Below are 20539 nucleotides of genomic sequence, written 5' to 3' on the forward strand. Positions count from 1 at the left end.
GGTCCTGCGGCTGGGTGGGCGCCCGCTACCCGCAGCTGCGAGCCCGCCTGCGGCCGGGGCCGGGGCCAGCCCGTGGGGCGCGGGGCTCCCGCCCTCCCCCCGCACCGACGGACCGGCACCAGCTCCCCAGTCGGGCACCGCCACGCACCGCCGAGGTTTCTCCTGCAGACCTGAAGACAGAGAAGGAAAGAACAGAATAGGTGAACAGCCAGAAGAAAACACCTGGAGAAACTCACTGACAACCCTTAAGCCCATCCCAGAGGAAACAGAGAAAGTAATGCCTAACCCTCTGCAACGAACTGAAAAAGCCAAAGATAAAAGACTCCGTGGTAGAAACACAGTAATCACAATCAGTAAAACTTTGTTTGTTTGTTTTCTCCCCCGAATAGCAGATTATCTCTCTCTTGTTCTTCTATCTATCCAGCTATAGTGATCTCTCTCACTATCTATCTATCTATCTATCTATCTATCTATCTATCTATATCTATCTACCTCCCTATCTACCTATTATCTAATTATCTCAAATACTCTTCTCCGGAGCAAATAATTACATGAAGAAAAAGATGTTTGTAGAACCGCTTAAAAAAAAAAAAATCTAAATTATTCTGCCTAAATGAAACAGCAATAAAACCTAAAAGCTGTCTTCTTTTTAAAGCATCCAACACACTGAGAGCCACGTTCGGGTTGGAAACCAATGTCCTCGGGAAAAACAAACAAACAACAACAACAACAAAAAAACCCAACAAACAAAACCAAATCACCAAACAACTATTCAAATTTATATGCAGTCATAAAAAAAAAAAAAATCCAGAAGTCAAATGAATATAGTAATCCATACCTAAACCGAACAGACGTAAAAATCACCGGTAAGGTTTGGGGGTATTTTGCTTTAGAATAAGGCGCTGTGAGTTGTTGGCTTCAGAGACAGAAGGGCTCTGTGGAGTTCTGGAAGTGGCCAGATGTCTTTATATCTGTCTACAGCATGCTCTGCCTCTCAGCACTTGCCTTTATAATCTCACGCATAATTGGCCTTAATCTGATTATTTCCAGCGCTGTCTACAGTGAGTAACTTGGATAGGTCTATTGGGCCCTACAAATGGCCCACGTGGTGTGCGGAGCGGAGGGGGGGGGGGGGGGAAAGGATGAAAAGAAAAAACCGTCATTTCTCAGCAAACGCCAGGAATGTGAACGGCAGCAACACAATCCCATTATTTTCTGAGCGCTGGGCGCTCCGGGGCTCGCGGCCCCCGGCGTGTCCCCCCTCCGCCCCGGGGTGCCCCGGGGTGCGGGGCCGGGGGGGTCCCGCCGCGCCGAGCGCTGCGCGCCGCCCGCACCCCGGGCTGCCGGAGCGCCGGGTAATTGCCGCCGGATGGGTTTTGGGGGGTCGCTCTGCACACGCCTCGCCTTTCCAAGCGATCGTACCACGGCAAAGTTTGATTTTGTTCGCAGCGAGGGGTCTCTGGATTTATGCTCGCTTCCCGTCTGCAAATGATATGCGGCGGGACCCTGCGCAATTACTTTTAAAATGCATCCGAGACATAGGCTCAGCGGAGAGAGATGGCCCTTGCCTCAGCCCGGGTGAAAATTAGACTTTAAAGTACCCAGATGAAATTTTCAAGTCAGGGACGCGGGATTGGATCAAATCACATAAACTGCAAAAAAAGCAAGTATAATGGCGCATAATTGGTTCTGTAATAGCATTACACAAGGATAATAGCCTGTTATGGCCCCCTGCACATTAAGTGCTTCCCTGGCGTAAAGCCTTTATGATATTAAAGGGGGAATATAATGATATTTTGGTTATTAAATGCGTGTAATTAATTTATGCACCACTGAAAATAAAGTTGGTATTATGACCCACTCAAGATGCATCAGAAGATGTAAGTCAGACAACTGTTGATAAGTTCTGGTGTCTATGTTTCGTCTAGACTGCTGATTTTATTTTGGAACAATTGCTTCTCCGGCAGACTACACAAATTTAATATTTTATAAACATTGTAATGTTCTGTGCAGGAAGGGCGAGCAAATCTACACAGGCTCTCTTAGATCTGCACGTTCATACCAGAGCAAAGGAGATGGATACAGACAATACAGGTGCAGAAATAGAGATTTTGAATAGATTTTGTCTTTGGAAAGTTATTTTGCACATATGATCTCATTGTATAAACACAAATAAGCCTTAGAAATACCACCTGCTCTATCTGCCTTGACACTTGGCATAGATGTGGAAATTCCCCTAATATATATTCAGGTTGAAGTTATGTTTCAGCCCTGCAAAGTATTATTTTAGCAAAACAAGGCAAAAATTAATTGTACTCGAGCTCCAAATTGATTTGATCTGATCTTATCTGCTGACTTACGATTTTATCATACTAGTAACAGATTTAGAAAGCTACATTCATGTGTTTATATATTTATATATATACATATATATTTACATGTCTACACATTAACATAAACACTTTTATGAGTATCTTTGTTTGACAACAGATATTGACTTACCATCCAGGAAACTCTCTGAGCAGCAAAGTATAGGACCAATTGAGACGGCTTCTACAGCACCGTGCAAGATCAAAGACCAGTGTTCTGAAGCCAACTGACCTCCTTAAAATAGCAGCATAAGCTTTAGGTCAAGTAACCTTAAAAAAAAGAACATAACCCAGAGGTGCTGCCTGGGTCTCCCCTGCCAGCCTCTCCATCCTGAGCTTTAAAATGCACAAAGGGCCAGCGCTGTAGGATCCCTTTGCACAGACACAGAAGTCACTTTTCTCTGACATCGGGAAGAGAGGAGTAAGACAGTGTTTTATCATAAGAACCCCTAATAAAATAATAATAACTTCATTATGGCACTCTCAGGCCTTGCTCTAGTCAGGGGTTGCATTGCTGTTTTGGCTCCAAGACTCACTTTCCCCAGCAGTTTGAAGCCTGCAAGTTCAGCGTATTGCAGGAGGCAGAGAGGGCGGAATGGAGCACGGGGAAGTGCTCCAAGTCGCTGCTTTTTAAATAGAAACAGAAGGACTCGGAGCCGGCCGAGGCTCAACTGTCTCCCAAGGAGCAGCAGCTGCAAAACAAGGAGATAACTAAGCAATATATAATCCCCCACCCCTCGCCAGCTCGATGTCTGTTTAATTTTAATGTTCGAAACGTGGGGCTGACATAATTAAAAGTTAGCGCAGAGGAGTCCTGGGCACTGCTCTCGGGTGGCCGGAGCCCAGGGGCGGCGGCGGCGCTTCAGCACCGCGGAGAGCGCCCGCCGCTCCTCCCGCACCATCGGCCCGCACCGCCCGCCGGGGCGGACCGGGGCTAGTTAGTCCCTGCTCCGGGGGAAGGATGCTGGCAGGGCTGCTTCTGGGTCTCTCCGTGCGGTAGGCGCTTTCCTGCGAAGCTGGGACCACAGTGGAAAAAATACCCAGTAAACTGCTTGGGACCATGTTTCTCTGGTGGTTCCTCTCATCCAGCTGCCAAAGGCAAGCACTAAAAATAAGCTGTAGAATGAAATAACGTACAGAGCTACAATATTTCAGAAGAAAATTCCCTTGTTATGTAAAGTCCTTAAAGTCTCTCTCATAAACTTAATTTTTATTACTGTTATTATTACTGCTATTGTTACTGTGACTATTTAGAGTGACATCAATATTAGTTACTAGGTCTGCAAGAAAAAGCCCAACTAAATATAATTCTGGATGGACATTCTGCTGATTGTGTCTGTCTGACAGCAGAACTGTTCCTGTGCTGCACACACAAACACACCTCTTATTTTTCACCCACAATGACAAAACCTAGGGCTGAACTGATGAACAAAATCACTGAACGGACCTTTTCCTTCAGAGCACTGAGCTTTGAGGGGCTCATTCATAGAACTCAAGGAAGTCTGAATGGTTTAGTTTGATGAAATGAGTCTTTTGCCTTTCCATGTCCAAACACCTCCTTTCCCATGATTCTCAATACCTGATTACAGAAAAAAGCTAGCAGCTAAAAGGTTATTTTACCCTAATTCATGTGCAGTAAAATGTATTTTCCAATTAACCAAATTTGCCGATTTGTCCCGCTTGGACACTCTTATAATTTATAATGTAAAAGTGTTCTTTCTTTATCTAAAGACCAAGGTGACTGCTTTTAATTTTCTGTAACCTCTTTACACTTGATGTTCACCAGACTCATAATGTTAATTGGCTTCATATACGGATCATCAGTTTAATGAAGGAATAAATCCTATGTTGCTTTATGTCCCTCTGTTTTAACAATGATTGCTTTAATGAAGAATGTGACGTGTTTGAAATCAAAGCTGCAGGAGACATTAGAGGGGTTTTTTTATGATGACTGAAATGCTTATTTAAAGCTAAAACCATGAGGATTCCATATTTCAAAAGATTTCCTTTAAATCATTTTCCATGAAAATTACTGACACATTCTTCACCGAAGAACTTTTTCTTTGCAATTGTGGTCAGAGACTAACATAGTCTTGTAATATAAACACCCCAATTAGGTTATGAAAATATCTCTAAGCTGATTTTATATCACTGTAGTTTTCATTCAGAGTTTAAGTAAAACTCCCAGAGAATTAAAAGGACTTATGCCTACCTAAATAAGGAGTATTTTGGAGTAACTAATAAATCTCTCTGTCAACCCATTGTATTTTCATTGTTCATGAAATACATGAACGAAAATTACAGGGGAGAAAGAATTGTCAGTTCACATACAAAAGCTATGGATCACTGTAGTCTATTTTTCCCCATGGGAATTTTAGGATTTCAGGAGCAAGGGTAAAATGTAATGAAACATGGGTTCATAGAGGTAGGTGACTGCAAATCAGAGCATCAATTAGGTCAAGCTGGAAAGCAGCAATTAGACCCAACTTCATGTGCTGATTACAGTAGCTGCAGCAGGTTTAAAATGTACAAAGCAAATGCATTCTGGTTATTGAACTTTCACGTTCATGTTCTCACTTGCAATGAAAGCAAGCCTTGTCCCTCTCTCTCTCTTTCAATTTCTCTCTCTCTCTCTCTCCCTCCCTGTCTTTCCCACCCCCTTTTAATGGGGACTGCATAGACTAGTATGCATATACTGGTATATATTTTCTTCTCATTTGAGAGCTGCTGTCTGGACTGCAATTAAATGACCCTTAGATATAGGAACCTGCAATATCAGAGAGGAAAGTCTCTTATGAAAGCCTGGACAAGGGTTGAGCAACCAATGGATTTGGACAGAAATTTCATGACATGGCAAAGGAACTGCATGAGACCGGAAGGGTATTACCTTGAATTACATAGCACCGAGAAGTCATTCAGTATGCCAGCCCTGATCCCAGGACCTCTTGGGTTTATGTCCCCGCAAGTGTTATACTCATTCAACCCAGATCACAAAAAGCTTCATGTAGGTACACACAGACCTTCACTTCCATCCTCTATACAGGACTGTGTCTAAGACAACTGTATGTTTTCTTTCAGAGCTGGCCAGAACAGTGTGAACACCCAGAAGACAGCCCATAAACCACACTTGCCTTCCCTTTCCACGGAAAACTGGAAGGTACCTTGTGGCACCTCTAGTGGAACAGAAGATTAATCTGCCAGGAGCCTTATTGAGTGTCATCAGTCCTCTGCCTGGAGCTGTGCCTTTACCAAACCTATGTTTACCATTTGAAGTGACTCAAAGCACAGGCTGAGACTATGCCAGGATTTGATGAGGCAAAACAACCCTTGTTTTCAGGGGATTGCCTGGGCCTTTCAGTGAAGATATCGTACAAAGGTGTTTCTTCCCAGGTGTGTTCTTTCCTGATAAAACAAGTCTTCTAAACAAGATTTGTGAAGAAACGATTTCCAAGAGAGCAGTTATAAGAGTGAGAAAAGCAGTAGCATTATCTGAAGGAAGGAAAATGAGATACAGAAAGATTAATTGATATATTTGAGTTGTCTATACTGGACAACTACTCCAGAAGAGAGTTGTACACTCGGACTGTGTAAGTTAACATCTTAAATATTTAACCACCCCATTGGAGAAAAGTTTGTTTGGTTTGGTTTTGGTTGTGGTTTGTTTTTTGGTTTGTTTGTTTTTTTTGTTTTGTTTTGTTTTGTTTTGTTTTGTTTTGGTTTTGTTTTTGTTTTTTCCAGAAACAGCTGCTCTGTCTTACCAGAATACAATGCTTTTGAAAATTGAATAGATGTCACATAAAGTGTTTGATGTGATTATGGATATTATTCAACCTGGTCAAAGGCAGAAAAGTAATTTCCTTTTGCCTTATCAGTACCCAGATTTAATAGAAGATTTAGAACTGTACAGGTCACACTTAAAATTTGAAAAAGATGATATTTCAGATTTAGGTTTGCACTTTCTTTGGGTGGTCCTTATTCTCTCATCAACGAACCAGTTTATTTGGAATTTTTCAGATGCTCAGAAGTCTCTAGGAACTGGTCTTTGAAATATGCATCAGTTGTATTATTATTTCTCTCTTGTTCTGATGAAAAATATTTGTGAGCAATATAATAGTCTCAAAAATAGCTGTTCAGTTTCAGGATACTCATCCATGAAGAGCCACTAAAACAGTGACCTGCTTTTCAAAGATGTTGACTGTTGTCTCAGCTTTAAGGAATCCTGAAAAGAGCTCACATTTTCCAGAGACATGTTCTCTTGATTTCTCTGCAACTCCTTGTGTTAACAAGACAGGGTAATTGGCTTTTTTGGAGAATAAACTTATCTCAGATTTCTAGATGGGCACAGAGGTGGTTCAACACCACGTTTATGTTATCTGGATAGGAATTTTGATGCTTTCATGGTCACCCTGCTATGACTTTGAAGTCAACACTGCTTTGACCAGAAGGTTGGACACAGGTGACAAGCAGAGGCCCTTTCCAGGCTATTTTTTTTTATGTGATTCAATTCTTAAGTAACGTTGGTAAATCAAGCACAGGAGTATTTTTTACAAATATTTTACATATTTGCCATATTTTACAAATGGCAAGCTAAATAACTTCTTCCATTCCCCCAAAATGGTGTACATGTTCTTTTTGTGATACAAAAAGCATAAATTTTAGAAAATAAACTTAAACAATTCTCAGAAGGTATTGGTTGATCTAGTTAAGTTAGATATTGAGTGGGTTAACTAACATGTTTACATTTGCTTATTTTTTCTAAACAGAGATGGTGCCTTAACTCCAAGAGCAAATGTATGTCTCCTGTCAAGAAATCAGAGTTTCAATTTCTATCTCTCATTTCTCTTTCTTGCATCACCATCTGTTCTAAAACTGATTTTGAGCCACTAAAACCTTGACACCTTCCACTTACAGCCAGGACTGCAACAGTAAAATGGGAATCCCAGGACCAGCAGTGGAGACTCAGAATTTACAGCTTATTCTGAAAATTGTGGTAAGTTATTCACAGCAGCACTTCAGCCCTAGGGTTTTTATTGTCAGGAAAGCTGGCCCAATGCCTGATTTAACCCCGGGGAATTTTACAAGTGTTTTGGGGAAATTATACCTTTTTTTCCTTATAGTCTGGGAGTTTTGAAGACACAGTTGCTTGGCCATCAACACTGGCTCAGCACATTCCGCAGAAAATTTGACATAGACAAACAGTTGCTTACGATGTGGATCACACTGCAGAGTCTATACTGATTTTTATCACAGGTTTTGTGCTGTCTGACAATTCAATTTAACCTGATATTTAACCAAGTAAGATTTCTGTGAGCAGATCTGAACCAGCGTGCTGGGGTTTAATGTTGCTTTGTGTCACAAGGTCTAGATTTATACATCACCAAATCGTGGTTTTAGTTAAAGGTCAGTCACCTCTCAATATGAGGTCATTTTCCCAGGCAAAACCTGCAGGTTTGGTTTTCCAGAACAAGACAGGCTGTGATCTCAGCCTGAATTAGGGCAGTTAGCATCTGCATGAGTCTAAAGCTGCACACATCCTGTGACAACAGAAAGTTAGCAGTTCCCCTTCTTCTGTGAATGGCTTCTAGCAATAAACCTAGTGGGAAGAAAACATTTTATTAGCTGCTTTAGCGCACAATTGTCTCATTCACCGAAGGTAAGGCAAATTCACACCTGTTAACTGCTCTCCTTAGCGGTGAGCTGCACTTCAGGCCAGAAGGGGAGAAGTGGCTTAGGTGTGACATACTTTTGCACAAAGCCATTGAAATGCATCTTCTGGATGTGGCAACGTTCTCAAATTAGCCCGAGCACTCCACCTTGGTTATGGAAAAGTTGCACCATCATTTAGAGAAACCAGGAGTGAGGCTACCTCTGAACATGAACACATGTGCACATGGGTGCATACATAAGAAAGAACGCTCATGTATACATGTTTGTATTTGCATATGTGATCTGAAAGGGGCCGGTGATAGTCCACAGGGTTCGGTATCTGTGGGAAAGCCCTGGAACTTATCATAGGCACCCAGCCACTCCTCTCTTTCCAGGAGACAAAGTCCAGGACTATGAATAAATACTACCCTTCACGGGTCTTTCAAGAAATTCCCGCATTTCCTACACCGAGGACAAGAAACTATAGTAACTACCCCAGGCAGTCTGGAAACAACATCGAGCGTTTCAAACAGAATGCCTCACATCGAACAGCATTTTCAAGCCTGCAGAGAGGATAGAGTAGAGCAGAGGCTTTTCAGTTGCTTGCAACACTGCTGTGCTCCAGTTTCCTCAGGGCAGGCACATTTATCTTGTCCCACCAAAGGAAACTGTCCCAGACCAATTTCCCCAAGCCCATCCCTTCTGCCCATCCCAAGACATCCACAGTGTATCCCTCCTCCTGCTTCAGTACCAACAAGTACTTTCTGTCATCTGTACCTTGTGAAAGGTGTGCCACACAAATCCCTTAAAACAAACATTTCTACAAACAGGAGATCACTCTCCTGAATTCGTACTCCCTGCTGTTGGTTCTCTCCCACAATATACTGACACTCCACTGCCATCTCACTGCGGTATTGTCAGGGTCAGGCTTAGTGGTCTTCTCACCTTAAGCAGTACAGTGTGACTGCACATACCTCACATACATGGACCACTTTAGTTCCAAAACTGGACCAAATGCTTTGTCGTGGGGCTGAGCACAACCCTACAGCTTCACCATGGGGTTGGATTCTCTTCTAAGGTTGTCTGAGACATTCTCCCTTTGAAATACTGCTTTCCATATGCCTATGGGTATAAAACATGAACTGCATTGCTAGAGGAGCATCACACTGATGCCATGCTATGGAGAGGATGCAGAGATCCTTGAGCTGTCAGAGATCTGAGCCAGCAGTCCTGGAGCTGCAGAGCTGAGCACTGTACAGATGCTCCACAGGGAATGACTGAGGGCACTCTGCTTCCAGCCCAGGCAGGCCCTTGCTGTGGCTGTGCCCTCTGAGGCTTGGAGCTGGAGGCAGGGCAGACATGATGCAGTGCTCTCGGTCCTTTAATATGTCGCTCTTCATCTATATATCTCCAAATTTCAGTTCCTGGGGTGTGATGTTCTTGGTGGCAGCCTGAATATAAAATCTGCACTCATTCCTTTTTGTTTCTGCTCTTTACAGGGACAGCTCTTCAGGGCCAAGTGGTCTCCTTGTTGGTCTTGGTACAGCGCATCACAACAGGGTTTGCTACAAGCCTTGCTTTCTCCTGCTGCTGAGGTGGTGCAACATGGTATAACAATGCTCAGTTTGAGTCACCAATCCTTTTTCAGACTGGCCATGCTGAAGACAACTCTTATTCCCTCTAAAACCCTGGCTGTTGCTGTTTGGTGTGTCACCTAACATATCATATTCTGATTTAACCAAGATTCCAATGTGTAGAATTTCTTATTTTGGAATTCTTACATATTTCAGTTAATGAATAAGAAGAAAATTCACCTTTATTCTAAACAAAACCAAAACAAAAAAGGCAACAAAAAAGGAGCCTACTTGTGCTTAATTGTTATTCTAATTACAAGTTGTGGTGTAGTGTAAATTTTTTCCCTTGGCATTATTATGAACCTCATTTCCTTACAAAGTCCAGGATAAACAATTCCAATATATTTTGTTTTAATTATCAGGGTTTAATGGGGCATAATGAGACTATGTTGAGTGGCGCAGAAAAAAAATAATTTAATGAGTGCAAAACTACTGAGTGCTCCTAGCTTGCCTGTGCATATTTCACCTATTGTAGGGCAGCACTATGTTAACTAATATTCAGTGTGCCCATCATTTATTTATTAATCATACTTGCTTTTCAATAGAAAATTTTCCTTTTTTTTTTTTTTTTTCCTGGATTCTAAAACAAGAAGAAACACATTAAGATACCCTAGAAAAAAAAAATCGAACAATTCTCTAGGTTGAGTAGTGAAGGATGAAGCTGATACACAGCTGATGGTGCTGGAAACATTTGTCATGTATGGACAGAAGACGAGTATATTGGACACAGAAACTGCCTCTGCCAGTCTGCTCCAAATACTGTCCTTCTTCCAGTGTTACTTGGCTGTGAAAACTGATGACTTCAGTTCTTAGGGCCTCTACCAAAAGAAGCACAGCTGATATCAGCTGAAGTCACCATTCAGAAGTGACCTTGTCTGGACTCTCACTGTAGATACATTTTCCCACTCCCAAGGTGTGGTTCCTACAGACTTAAAACACCACAGGTACTTCTGCAGTGGAAAGGGAAAAGTGCAAAAGAGCAGCCTGGGAAATAAACCAGTAAAATGTGATCCTTAATGACCCTTCAAGCTTTCCAAGGTCCCTTTGCCAATGCCAATTGCCCAGCCATGGCTGGGTGTGGCTGATGCAGCAGTTAGAACCACACCACTACCAGATTTGCATTCCACTTCACCAGGGTGACCATACACCAAGATCAAGATGCTTTCATTTCAGGAACAATCACTGGATCCTTCCTGAAAAGAAACTCATTTATTCTGCTTATCCATTATACTTCTTGATACAGAGTCAGAGGACTAGATACAGTACTCACCATAGCCACTGAGAATATCCTGTCTTCTGGAGAAGTGTTTGATTCAGACCTCTCGGGAGGAAGTTCAAATACAACATACAAAGCAGACCAATGTCACATTGCATTTATTTAAAAAAAATCAACATTTTATATTACAGATTAAATTAATATACCCAAAGTGTTTGGGTTTTAAATAAAATAAATTTATTATAGACATTAGTATTTACAGAAAGAAAAACATCACATAAATATATATTTTTTTTTTAAGTCTCATTGGAGTAAAAGAACTCTCCATGAAGTTTCTACCCATGGGAGATGTCACATTCTGTGAGAAATCAGCCTCCTTCAAGGATTAATAGAGACAAGAAACCTAACTTGGATAAAGGTACAACTCAGTGAATTGACTGAGGAACTGTATTGGGCTAGTTACTTGCATGAAACTGTAGCAAGACTGAAAGACCTCAGGGGGCCCCTTACAAGTCTATGTCCTATTCTTCAAGGAAGAATGGAAGGGAATCATTGAGTACATTCCACCAAACTTGCCTCAGACACAGGACCAGGCCAGCATCCAGCATGTTCCCATGGACCTCCAAAACTTAATGGTTTTCTTCCTGCTAAACTATGAGTATTCTGACCCAAGCTTAGGATCCCATTGTACAACCACTGTGCAAACACACAAAGGTGATCTCTGGTGCCACACAGCTGAATAGCCACAGTAGACCATGGTGGAAGAGAAAGATTTCACAGAGGAATTGGTTGACCCTTCATTATACAGAGTTGCAGCCCTGAGTTAGAAGCCAAATGTGCTGATTCCCAGACAAATACTGACTTTTGCATTCCCTCGGACTGGCTAGCAAGTACCATGGGGACTTACAAGGAGGTTTCTGCATTTGATAAAGCTGCATAAAGCACAGGGAAGAAATGCTTTTCCCAATAATGCATCATCAGCAGGTGGTAGAGGCCTCCAAGATGAGCTGTGGGCAAATACCCTGAAAGCTCAGTGTAGGAGTGTACATCCCTACTTGATCATGCAGCCAAAACTGAATAAGGCTGTGTTACCAAGACACCTGCACCCCATTCTGGATTGAGGCAGGATACCACGCCTGTTAAATCACAGAAAATTCCGAGCATTAATATACAGAACAAGACCTTAGTTTGAACAGCCAACTGATCTGTTTCAACTCCTTCACATAGGAAGTCCTGATTTTAATAGTTTCCTCTGGTGTACAGGCACTCAGAGAGCTCTCCATGGAGGTCTTGAAGTTCACTACTCTTCAAAAGTCAGCCACCTTTCCACAGAGCCATGGTGAGAGGAGAAGGATTTAAAGTACAGATAAGTTTCTGGCTCTCCTACCCTGTAAACTGAAATATCATCTCCTCTGGTATCTTCAGTGACAAATGGGGAACCGAATCCAGGTGCACACCAAATGCAGACAAAAAGAGGTCCTGCTAATGACAACCACACCTTGTTGCCACCATGTCTTTATAATTTTTAAGGACCACGTTCTCTTTTTCATCAAAGTAGAGAAGGTTGAGGGACTTCAACTGATCTGGCACACAGCAAGGCATGCTGACATCTTGAGATAGTTTCAGTGTATGGACAATGGACTGAACTGTAGCATGGTTTGTTGCATTTAGACTTTCCCCCAAAGGGAAGAGACAGGACCCTGTGCAATAAAATGCGTTGTATCCACTTGGATGAATAATCCATCCTGACCAGCCAATAGCATGGAAGTCTACATAGAGTTCCCTTCGATGACATGCTGTTACCTGGCTTTTGGCAGAAGGGACTGGGGCAGCTCGAGGTCTCCTGCCCATGCTTGCACTGCTGCTTTTGCTGACATCAGTTTCATGAGGCACATGTGTAGTATCAATTTTGTCAGGGTTTATTTCTGATTCTGAAAGGAAGTTGTGTGTTAATATTTCACAAATGAAATTCATTTACTAAGTACAGTGTTCTGCATGAAAATACATTCCATAAATCTACATCAAAGCCTTCAGAGTAGATTTTGAAATGGCAGTTGACCTGTGAAAGTACCAGAAGGGGTGTGTATTCAATTGCCATTTCAGCCATATTTCCAAACCTGTCAAATCTTGCATTTAACTTTGTGTGAAAAAAGCACCCCAATTCAGCAGAAAAAGAAAGGGAAAACTCAGTTATCTACAAAATACATTTCATGAACTCCACAGTCCCTCTTCAGGGCTGAATCTGGTCAGAATGGTATTAACAGTCTTCATACAGCCACTCCTACAACACACATTATGCTGAGCAGTGTTAACTGAGGGTGGAGATCACAGCCTCTTTCTCTCGGGTATTCTCCCACAAACTCTACTCGTACACCTGCAAAACAGAGTGTGCAGTAACCTGGTAATGTGTAAAGTAACATTTTAAAAAATATATTTTTCAATTTTTTGATCTGAAAAAATCACCACCAGGTTTATGGAACTCTGCTAAGGAATAAAGCTTACTGATAATAGGGTGCTTTCTGAAGTATCTTCTGAGAAGCCTTGAGATCTACAGAGACCTCAGGATCCATCTACAGAGGCTGAAACTCACTGATATGTAGAAGAACAATCTGTGTAGTCACTGACCACAAACAACAGGCAGGTCTAGGGAGTTTCTTCATTGAGAAATTTCTCAATCTTGGCACAGTATCCCATGCAGAGCTTGATTCTCATTAAATTGGGATCTAGGATTTCATTATTAATTTTTCTTTGGAAGACAAAAATAAACAGGCCAACCTCATTTTTATTTTTAATCAATTTCACTATCTACTTCTTAATTTTGATCCAAGTCCTACCTAGCTTCTTTCTGATATTCAAACACGATCGTTTACCAGAAAAGCCTGCAAAGCCAGAACTGCATTATTTTTGCCCTTACTCCCAACTTTTGCTCTTTGCATTTATCAGGCCCTAAAAATCCATCCTGAGTTCGTTTTACAGGAAGACTAGTGGGAGAGGTAAGACACTGTTTTGTAATTTAAGGCATAAGGGCGTCGTCTTTGATGAAAGCAGCCTTTTGTCACAATGCTAATTAGTCACTGAAGTTAAATAGGTGCTTAAAAAGCAAGCCAAGGACAGAGAGGTTCAAATTGCTTATTTAACAACCTCTTTCACTCTTGAAAATTACACTTAATAACTCTACTTACAGATACTTCACCAGCATTTTCACGAAATTTTCCAAGTTTTTCCAGTCTAAACCTAATATACAATTTTCACCACCACAAAAATAATATAAATAGTACTTAAAAAATAGAACGCACATCCCTTTACAAAAAATAAACCAGGTTCCCTGTAGGCATTATGAATATTTCCTGCAAACTCAATTTTTCTCAGGGGAGAGGCAACTTAAGATGCTGGGTGATCTACTAACAAGAACTATCAAATTAAACTCTGATCAGTGACAAAGCTGAACTTCAAACATGTTCAATACTGCAAGTAAATAACTGAGGTTAGGTATACATGAGGTAGCAGGAGGTATCAGAAACTGAACAGACAGTACATATTCTAAAACTCGAGTGAACTTACTTGTGGAGGACAGTACAAAGCTGGGAGACCTCTGTTTGTTACTGTTAGTGAAGAGAACAAGGAGAGCATTTCTACTCTCCTGCAAAGCGTCCTGGCTCTTGGCAAACTTAATCAGGTTGTGTTCAATTCTGTTGTTGAATACGTGTGTCGTTTTTAACAATAAGCCATGGTTGGAGCTGCTGTTTCCAACCCACTCGGAAACCTGGTAGTGACAGGGAAGTGAAATAATATTGTTTCAATATTCCTATTACAGCATTATGATTAAGCAATGTTTATATTAGGAAAAGGGAACAGGCAACAAGTTATGAGAGTATAAGGACATATATTATGACAGAATTGAGATAACTGTATAGCTGAGAGTCCATTGAGTTTAATATTTAAATCAGTAATTCAGCACTTAAAAAACAAAATGTAAAAACACAAAATATGCATACCCCAAACGTATATTTACAGTAAGATAATTAATGTCACAGAATTTACCAGTGAATAAATGAGTGTAAGTATTAGTATTAAAATAAACACTCTTTGACCTTCACCAGATACATATTTTTCATAGCAATCTCAACAGAGTAATATGAATCCTCCAGACTTTCCATATCGTTAAGACTCATTTAAATTTAACAAACGTGGCATTTGAAGAAATTAACTTGCAATCAAGCACATTTTCTTATCTAATTGTTATAATTACACACTAATAGATAAGGCCAGGCCATTCTCAAGCAGGAATATCATGACTTAAGATGCAATTTGACCAACCATCCAAGCACACTGTTCAGTCGGATCATAAAGCTAGGCAACAAAAACCACTGTCACAGAGTACAGTTTTAAACCCCTCAAAATGTTTGTCTTAAACCACGTGTGCCTTTTTTTTGCCATGGAGAGGCGTTCACCTACTACCGTCACAGTTTATGGATATCTACAAAACAAATCTTGAAGCTAACAAATAAAAAAGTGTACAGAGAAAGTTAAATGAAAAGCAATCCAAGTAGTATAATAAATTCCAGAAACACAACGTTGAAGCATACTGCTCTACAGAAATGTTGCCAGGATAAAAAGGAGAAATGAAAACTTACGTTTGGTACACAATCAATGTCAAATCCTTTGGCAGTCTAAGGACTAACACATTACTGTTTTTATCACAACAACATACTTGGCCTGATATCCCTCCATCGATTAGGTTTGGGTTACTCAATTCTCACCATGCCTCTGCTGCTAGCAGCATATTAACACTTCTTTAATTCAGGTAGCACCAAGTGTACTTATAAGTGTAGAGAGAAAACTTCTCTCTCTTCAGTTTGAATTGACCACAAACCTCAGCATAATGGCAATGCTGGTGTTATGAGCTGTCACCTTAAGAGATTTAGAAACAAAGTGAAGTCAGACTTCTCTGCTTACTGTCTGCGTGACATTGAAGACTTCCCAGCCTTCTGTGTACAGGGACAATAATCTTGATGCAATTAGATGTTTTTTCTGTGGCTTACTTCCACTCTCCAAGAGCTCATACACTTCCACCTTGATAACAGCAATATAACAAAACCAATAAGAAATTAATCCAATTGTTCTTCCAGCAAAACAAGAAATATGAAGATTATGCATATTTCTGCTACATCATAATTGTAATTCTTTGCAATCATTCTAAATAAGGCAAAAAGTAGGGTTTGGACTGGACAGTTTAACAGAGAAAACAATTATCACTGCATACATGTACGTCTAGATGAGTTCAGAGGGAGGATGCCAAACTGTTTGATACTACAGGAAAATATCCTGACCATTCCTATTCTATTTTGAACACCTAATACCTTCAAAGCCTTCTGTTTCTCCACATCTTTGTCTTCAGGTTTGTAAAAAGTCCCATCCTGCTCTTTACCAGAGAAAAATACACTCAGTATCAGAATCCTTATCCTCCCCGTTTTCTTATGAATCCCTGGTTGCTATTATTATTTTTCAGAACAGCTCAAGCAGATAAAGTTCTATTCGAATTTGGAAACATCTAAAATCCCAGAAAAGTATGGTATGATAGGTCTGACATTGGTATAGCACAATTAAGTGTTTACCTATTTTACCACTTACTTTGCAGAAGTGTTTCACGTCGGACCTTCTAGACACGCGTGCCATCTTGAGCTTGAAGACCCTGAACTCTGCTTTCAGCATCTGCTCGCCCTTCTCCATCGCGCTGATGTCGAAGTAGAAGCGATGTTGGTCCACGCGAACTGGAAAAGACCCTCCTTTAGCAACACCGCCAGCCCCGGCAGCACCAGCCGCGTACCCCACCGGGTCTGTGCCCCTGTACCGTCGGCCGGGCGGTGCGGGGTCCCCGCCGCTCTGCCGTGGGGATTCACCCCCCGCCCCACCTCTGTCCTCGAAGCTCCGCACCACGTCTCCCTGCAGCAGCCCCGGGGCGCGGGTGATGCCGTTGGCGTCGGCCACCTTGTTGAAGAGATCCACCATGAACTGCGGCGGCTTCTTGCGGGGCAGCACGTCGGGCGGCAGCTCCTCGATGTCGAACACCTCCCGCAGCCGCTGCAAAGCCGCAGCTTGCACCTCGCCCCGCGGGCTGGGGGCCAGGGGCAGGGCGCTGGCCGCCCTCAGGCTCAGCAGCGCGGCTAGGCACAGGCACAGCGCCGGGCAGGGCGGGCGGGCGGCCATGGACGGCACCGCGGCCTCGGCGAGGCCACCTCAGGTGCCCCGCGCAGCGCTGAGGGGGCAGCGGCCCTTGCGCGGGCCCGGCCCGGCCCGGCTGAGCGCGGCCAGGGGAGTGCGCGGAGCGCCGGGCAGGGCGCGCAGCCCTCAGGGCCAGGAGCCCCGGGCATGGGCGGCCGCGCCGCGCCCCGGCCATCAAGGGCTCTTAAAGGCTCGATGGGGTATCGCTTGTTGACATCGAGGGGCCGCCGGCCCGGCTCGGGTAGCTCTGGCTGCCGGGGGCATGGATGGCGGGGGATGTGCGAGGAATACCGCACTTGTGAAAATACTGTCCTTTACATCCACCTTCTCGCCTCGAAAAAGGCTTCGATTTGGGCATTGCTGAGCCCAAGTGCTGTTTCCTGTCGTGGCCGCAGCAATGAAAAGTACAGTGGGCCATGGGCGTGAGCCTCGGCACCTCCCAGCCTGTGGAATCCCCGAGCCTCGGGACATCCCAGCCTCCGGCAGCCCCGCTGGTGCGGGCCCTGTTACCAGGGCGGGCTGGGCCGGGCTGCGGTACAGAACCTGCTGCAGTCACCTGAGTCTCCAACTCCGGCCCTACAGCTGCCCAGGGAGAGGGTTTAGGGACAGAGTCCGGGGTTCTGCTATTGCAGTGCAGCAAGAGCAGCCAAGGTTCAAAGTAATTTAAGGATGGGGGGAGGCATATAGATTCTGGACAGTAATTTTAGGGCTTAAATAAATGCAGAGTCAACCAGCTTTGAACAATTTGCTTTTTTTCCCCACGCACTGATTGATGAAGAGGATTCCACTCCCCTTCCAGAAAAAAGCCCCAAAACAAATCCCCACAAAACCCCAAATCCCCAAAACACAGCCACTCAAACTTTAAGCATCCTGCATACTAGTCCTTTTGAAGGCGGTCTGGCAATTTAGAGAGGAGCAATTATACATTCCTGATGGTTCATACAGTAGTGCCTGATCTGCTTGTGACACACCTCACATTTTCCAGGCAGGAAAGCAGTGGGAGGCAGGCTGTGGGGCAAGTAGAAATGTCTACTGGCTCCTCTGCTCAGGTGCACTATGTTAGGAATATTTGCACAGAGCAAGCATGTGGATCCATAAGAGAATAAGGTGGAGACAAAGATACTACAGCTCCACGCAGTCCCAAATTAGCCATTTGAAAACAAAGTTTCATGTGGAGTGTTCAAACGGCTCTGACAGAGGAAGCACTCACCTCGTGCTGTCCTAATGCTGAAGTTCCTTGGCCACTTGGCTCTCCAGACTCCCTCCTACTGTCACTCATTCTGGCTTTCAGCTCTTGTAGCCATGTTTAAAAAAATATGGATAGTTATAAATGGTATGTTTTTGCCTTTTTTTTGTTTGTTTTGTTTTTTGTTTTTTCCACCAGGACACAAGGCTGCTGATCCAGTTTGCCACATGAAGTGCAGAAGACTAATGGAGGAAAATGAGAAGCAGTGGTAGGTTAATCAGACCAGTGTAAAAAGAAAACTGTTGCTGCACATAAAGCTTCATCCAACCTTGATCCTCAAAACTCTCTAGTTATCTTCTAAGGGCTGTAGGCATCTCTATTCATGGCTAACAAATGATGGATGAAGTAATACCCATTCAGCTACCTGCCTGAAAGCACAGGAAGAGACTAGTAAGATATGAGAGATCATCTATGAGAGACTGTCTCTCAGTGATCCTAAAAGCTTTGCTTCCGTTTCACTGCTTCTTCACATGCTTATCCTCACAAACCCTACCCTGCCCTTGGGTTTCTTAATTTACTCCCAGTACCCTCCCTAGGTATATACCTTCAGTTTTACTCTCATGGTGCTGCTTCCAGACATTAATGTCTGGAAACACATAGCTAGGGTTCCCAAACAGCCTTAACTCTGCCCTAGAGGCGAAGATTTATGAAAAAAATCCTCTCTGTTTAATATAAACTGGGACCACAAACAATGAAATGCCTCAATCGTAGTGCAACTGCAGAAATTCCAGTGTACAGTTAGCCAAACGTAACCCACTGAGTGCTGTGTTCTTTTATTTTCATATTTCTGATTAGGCAAACAACATAATGAAAGCCTCTCTCCCTATTCTTTCCTAAGACTGCATGACTCACCACTTATGTAAGCCTTATGCAGGAGTTGGTCATAGCTCCTCTGATGATACTACGTACTGGTTTGTAATTAGTGCGAGGCTTCAACCTCCCAGTTCTGTACAATAAAAATAGGTTCTCTCAACTTACATGTTGTGAGCAGTGTGGCTTTGGGAGCCCAGGAAAAGCTGGGTATCTCTCAGGAACTATGACAGACAGTTAACAACTTAAAATGTTGGGTGGATTCTCTGGAGTTCAGCATTGGCATTGCTTTCCCTTCTTTCTCTCTCAAATGACTGGATAAAGAGTCTGTAGCCTGAAGAGTTTACAATCATCTGGCTTTCAGTTATAGCTTATGGGTAAGAATGGTGGGATTTATTATATAGCCTGCCACATCTTCTTTGATGCCATTAATTACTGCGGGATGGCAATATTGAAAAAGCATGGTTATTGCACGGTATTATCAGTGGGCAGAACAAAATTTAATTAGGAGCTTTCACTGCACATTTTAGAACCTTAGCAAGTTTGGACTTAAAGGCAAGTCCAACCCTGCCATTCAGAAATTAAGAGCTCAGCATATACCCTCCCTTCCTCCATTAGTTTTGTGTTGGCACAAACAATAAGACCTAGTGGGTAGAGAAGGTTGGAAGTTCCTTCTTAACACAGCTGCCTGACACTTTGTATGTTTTCTGTGCAGGTTCTGTAGTTCCTAGTTTAGTGACTCACAACAGCGCTATTCTTTCTGAGGAGAAAAAAAAAAAAGATTAGTTTTCTGCTCCCTGAATGCAGCAGTGATACACTGCAGTCATCCCTGGGTTTTTCAGGCAGGGAGTAAGAACACAAGGTGTTTCACTCACTTCATAATAGCTGTCTTAGGTCCATTTAAAAAAGAAAAGTGGAATGGCCCTTGTGTGAAAGATGTCAGTCTTCTCTTAAAGATAGTAGAGGCAGCAGAAACAGGGCTACCTGTTAACAAAAGTTAAGAATTACTAAGGAAAGCTTCATCTTCTATGTCTCAGCTGAAGGCATGAGACTGTACCACATCAGCAAAAATGTGTGAAGTAGGAGTGGTGACATCACCCCAGAGCCAGCCCAGAACCCTTGAGGGCTGGGTAGATGGAGAGCCACTGAGTCAGTAAGCGTATATTCAGCATTTAGCTTGAATGTTTGAACAGGGAAATTATAAATGGCCCTAAGTAGCAGAGAGCGTTTTTACCATGTATCTAATACATAAATACCTCTCCCAGAGGAGATAAACTCCCAAGTGCAGACTTGCCAGCATATCCTGACTCCTAGACATGTGCCCTATGCAAGCCCTTCAAAGACTGGACTCTCAGCAGTTTTGTATGATAGTTTTGTAAATTAGAGTTGCTGAATT

General features: G+C 42.8%; 1 protein-coding gene across 1 annotated transcript; it reads right to left on the reverse strand.

Moving 5' to 3' along the window:
• Nucleotides 1-12029: 12029 nt before the first annotated feature.
• Nucleotides 12030-17072, reverse strand: LOC113949567 (bone morphogenetic protein 2-like). The gene is made up of 5 exons (XM_027648338.1): nucleotides 16778-17072; nucleotides 16497-16636; nucleotides 15822-15938; nucleotides 14427-14628; nucleotides 12030-12790 (listed from the first exon to the last, which is right to left on the reverse strand). The coding sequence occupies exons 1-5, from the start codon at nucleotides 17070-17072 to the stop codon at nucleotides 12348-12350; spliced, it is 1197 nt and encodes a 398-aa protein (XP_027504139.1). The 3' UTR covers nucleotides 12030-12347.
• Nucleotides 17073-20539: the final 3467 nt, after the last annotated feature.

This window comes from Corapipo altera, unplaced genomic scaffold, assembly GCF_003945725.1.
Source record: "Corapipo altera isolate COAL_440 unplaced genomic scaffold, ASM394572v1 56, whole genome shotgun sequence".
Classification (NCBI taxonomy): Eukaryota; Metazoa; Chordata; class Aves; order Passeriformes; family Pipridae; genus Corapipo; species Corapipo altera.

Bases quoted from the DNA above. Each gene is read 5' to 3' on its own strand.
- LOC113949567 (XM_027648338.1), bottom strand. From the start codon at position 17,072: ATGGCCGCCCGCCCGCCCTGCCCGGCGCTGTGCCTGTGCCTAGCCGCG. The intron at 16,637-16,777 runs GTGGGGCGGGGG...GGTCTTTTCCAG, and splicing joins GCGGAGCTTCGAGGACAGAG to TTCGCGTGGACCAACATCGC. The intron at 14,629-15,821 runs GTAAGCAGAGAA...TGTCACTACCAG, and splicing joins TCTTCAATGTCACGCAGACA to GTTTCCGAGTGGGTTGGAAA.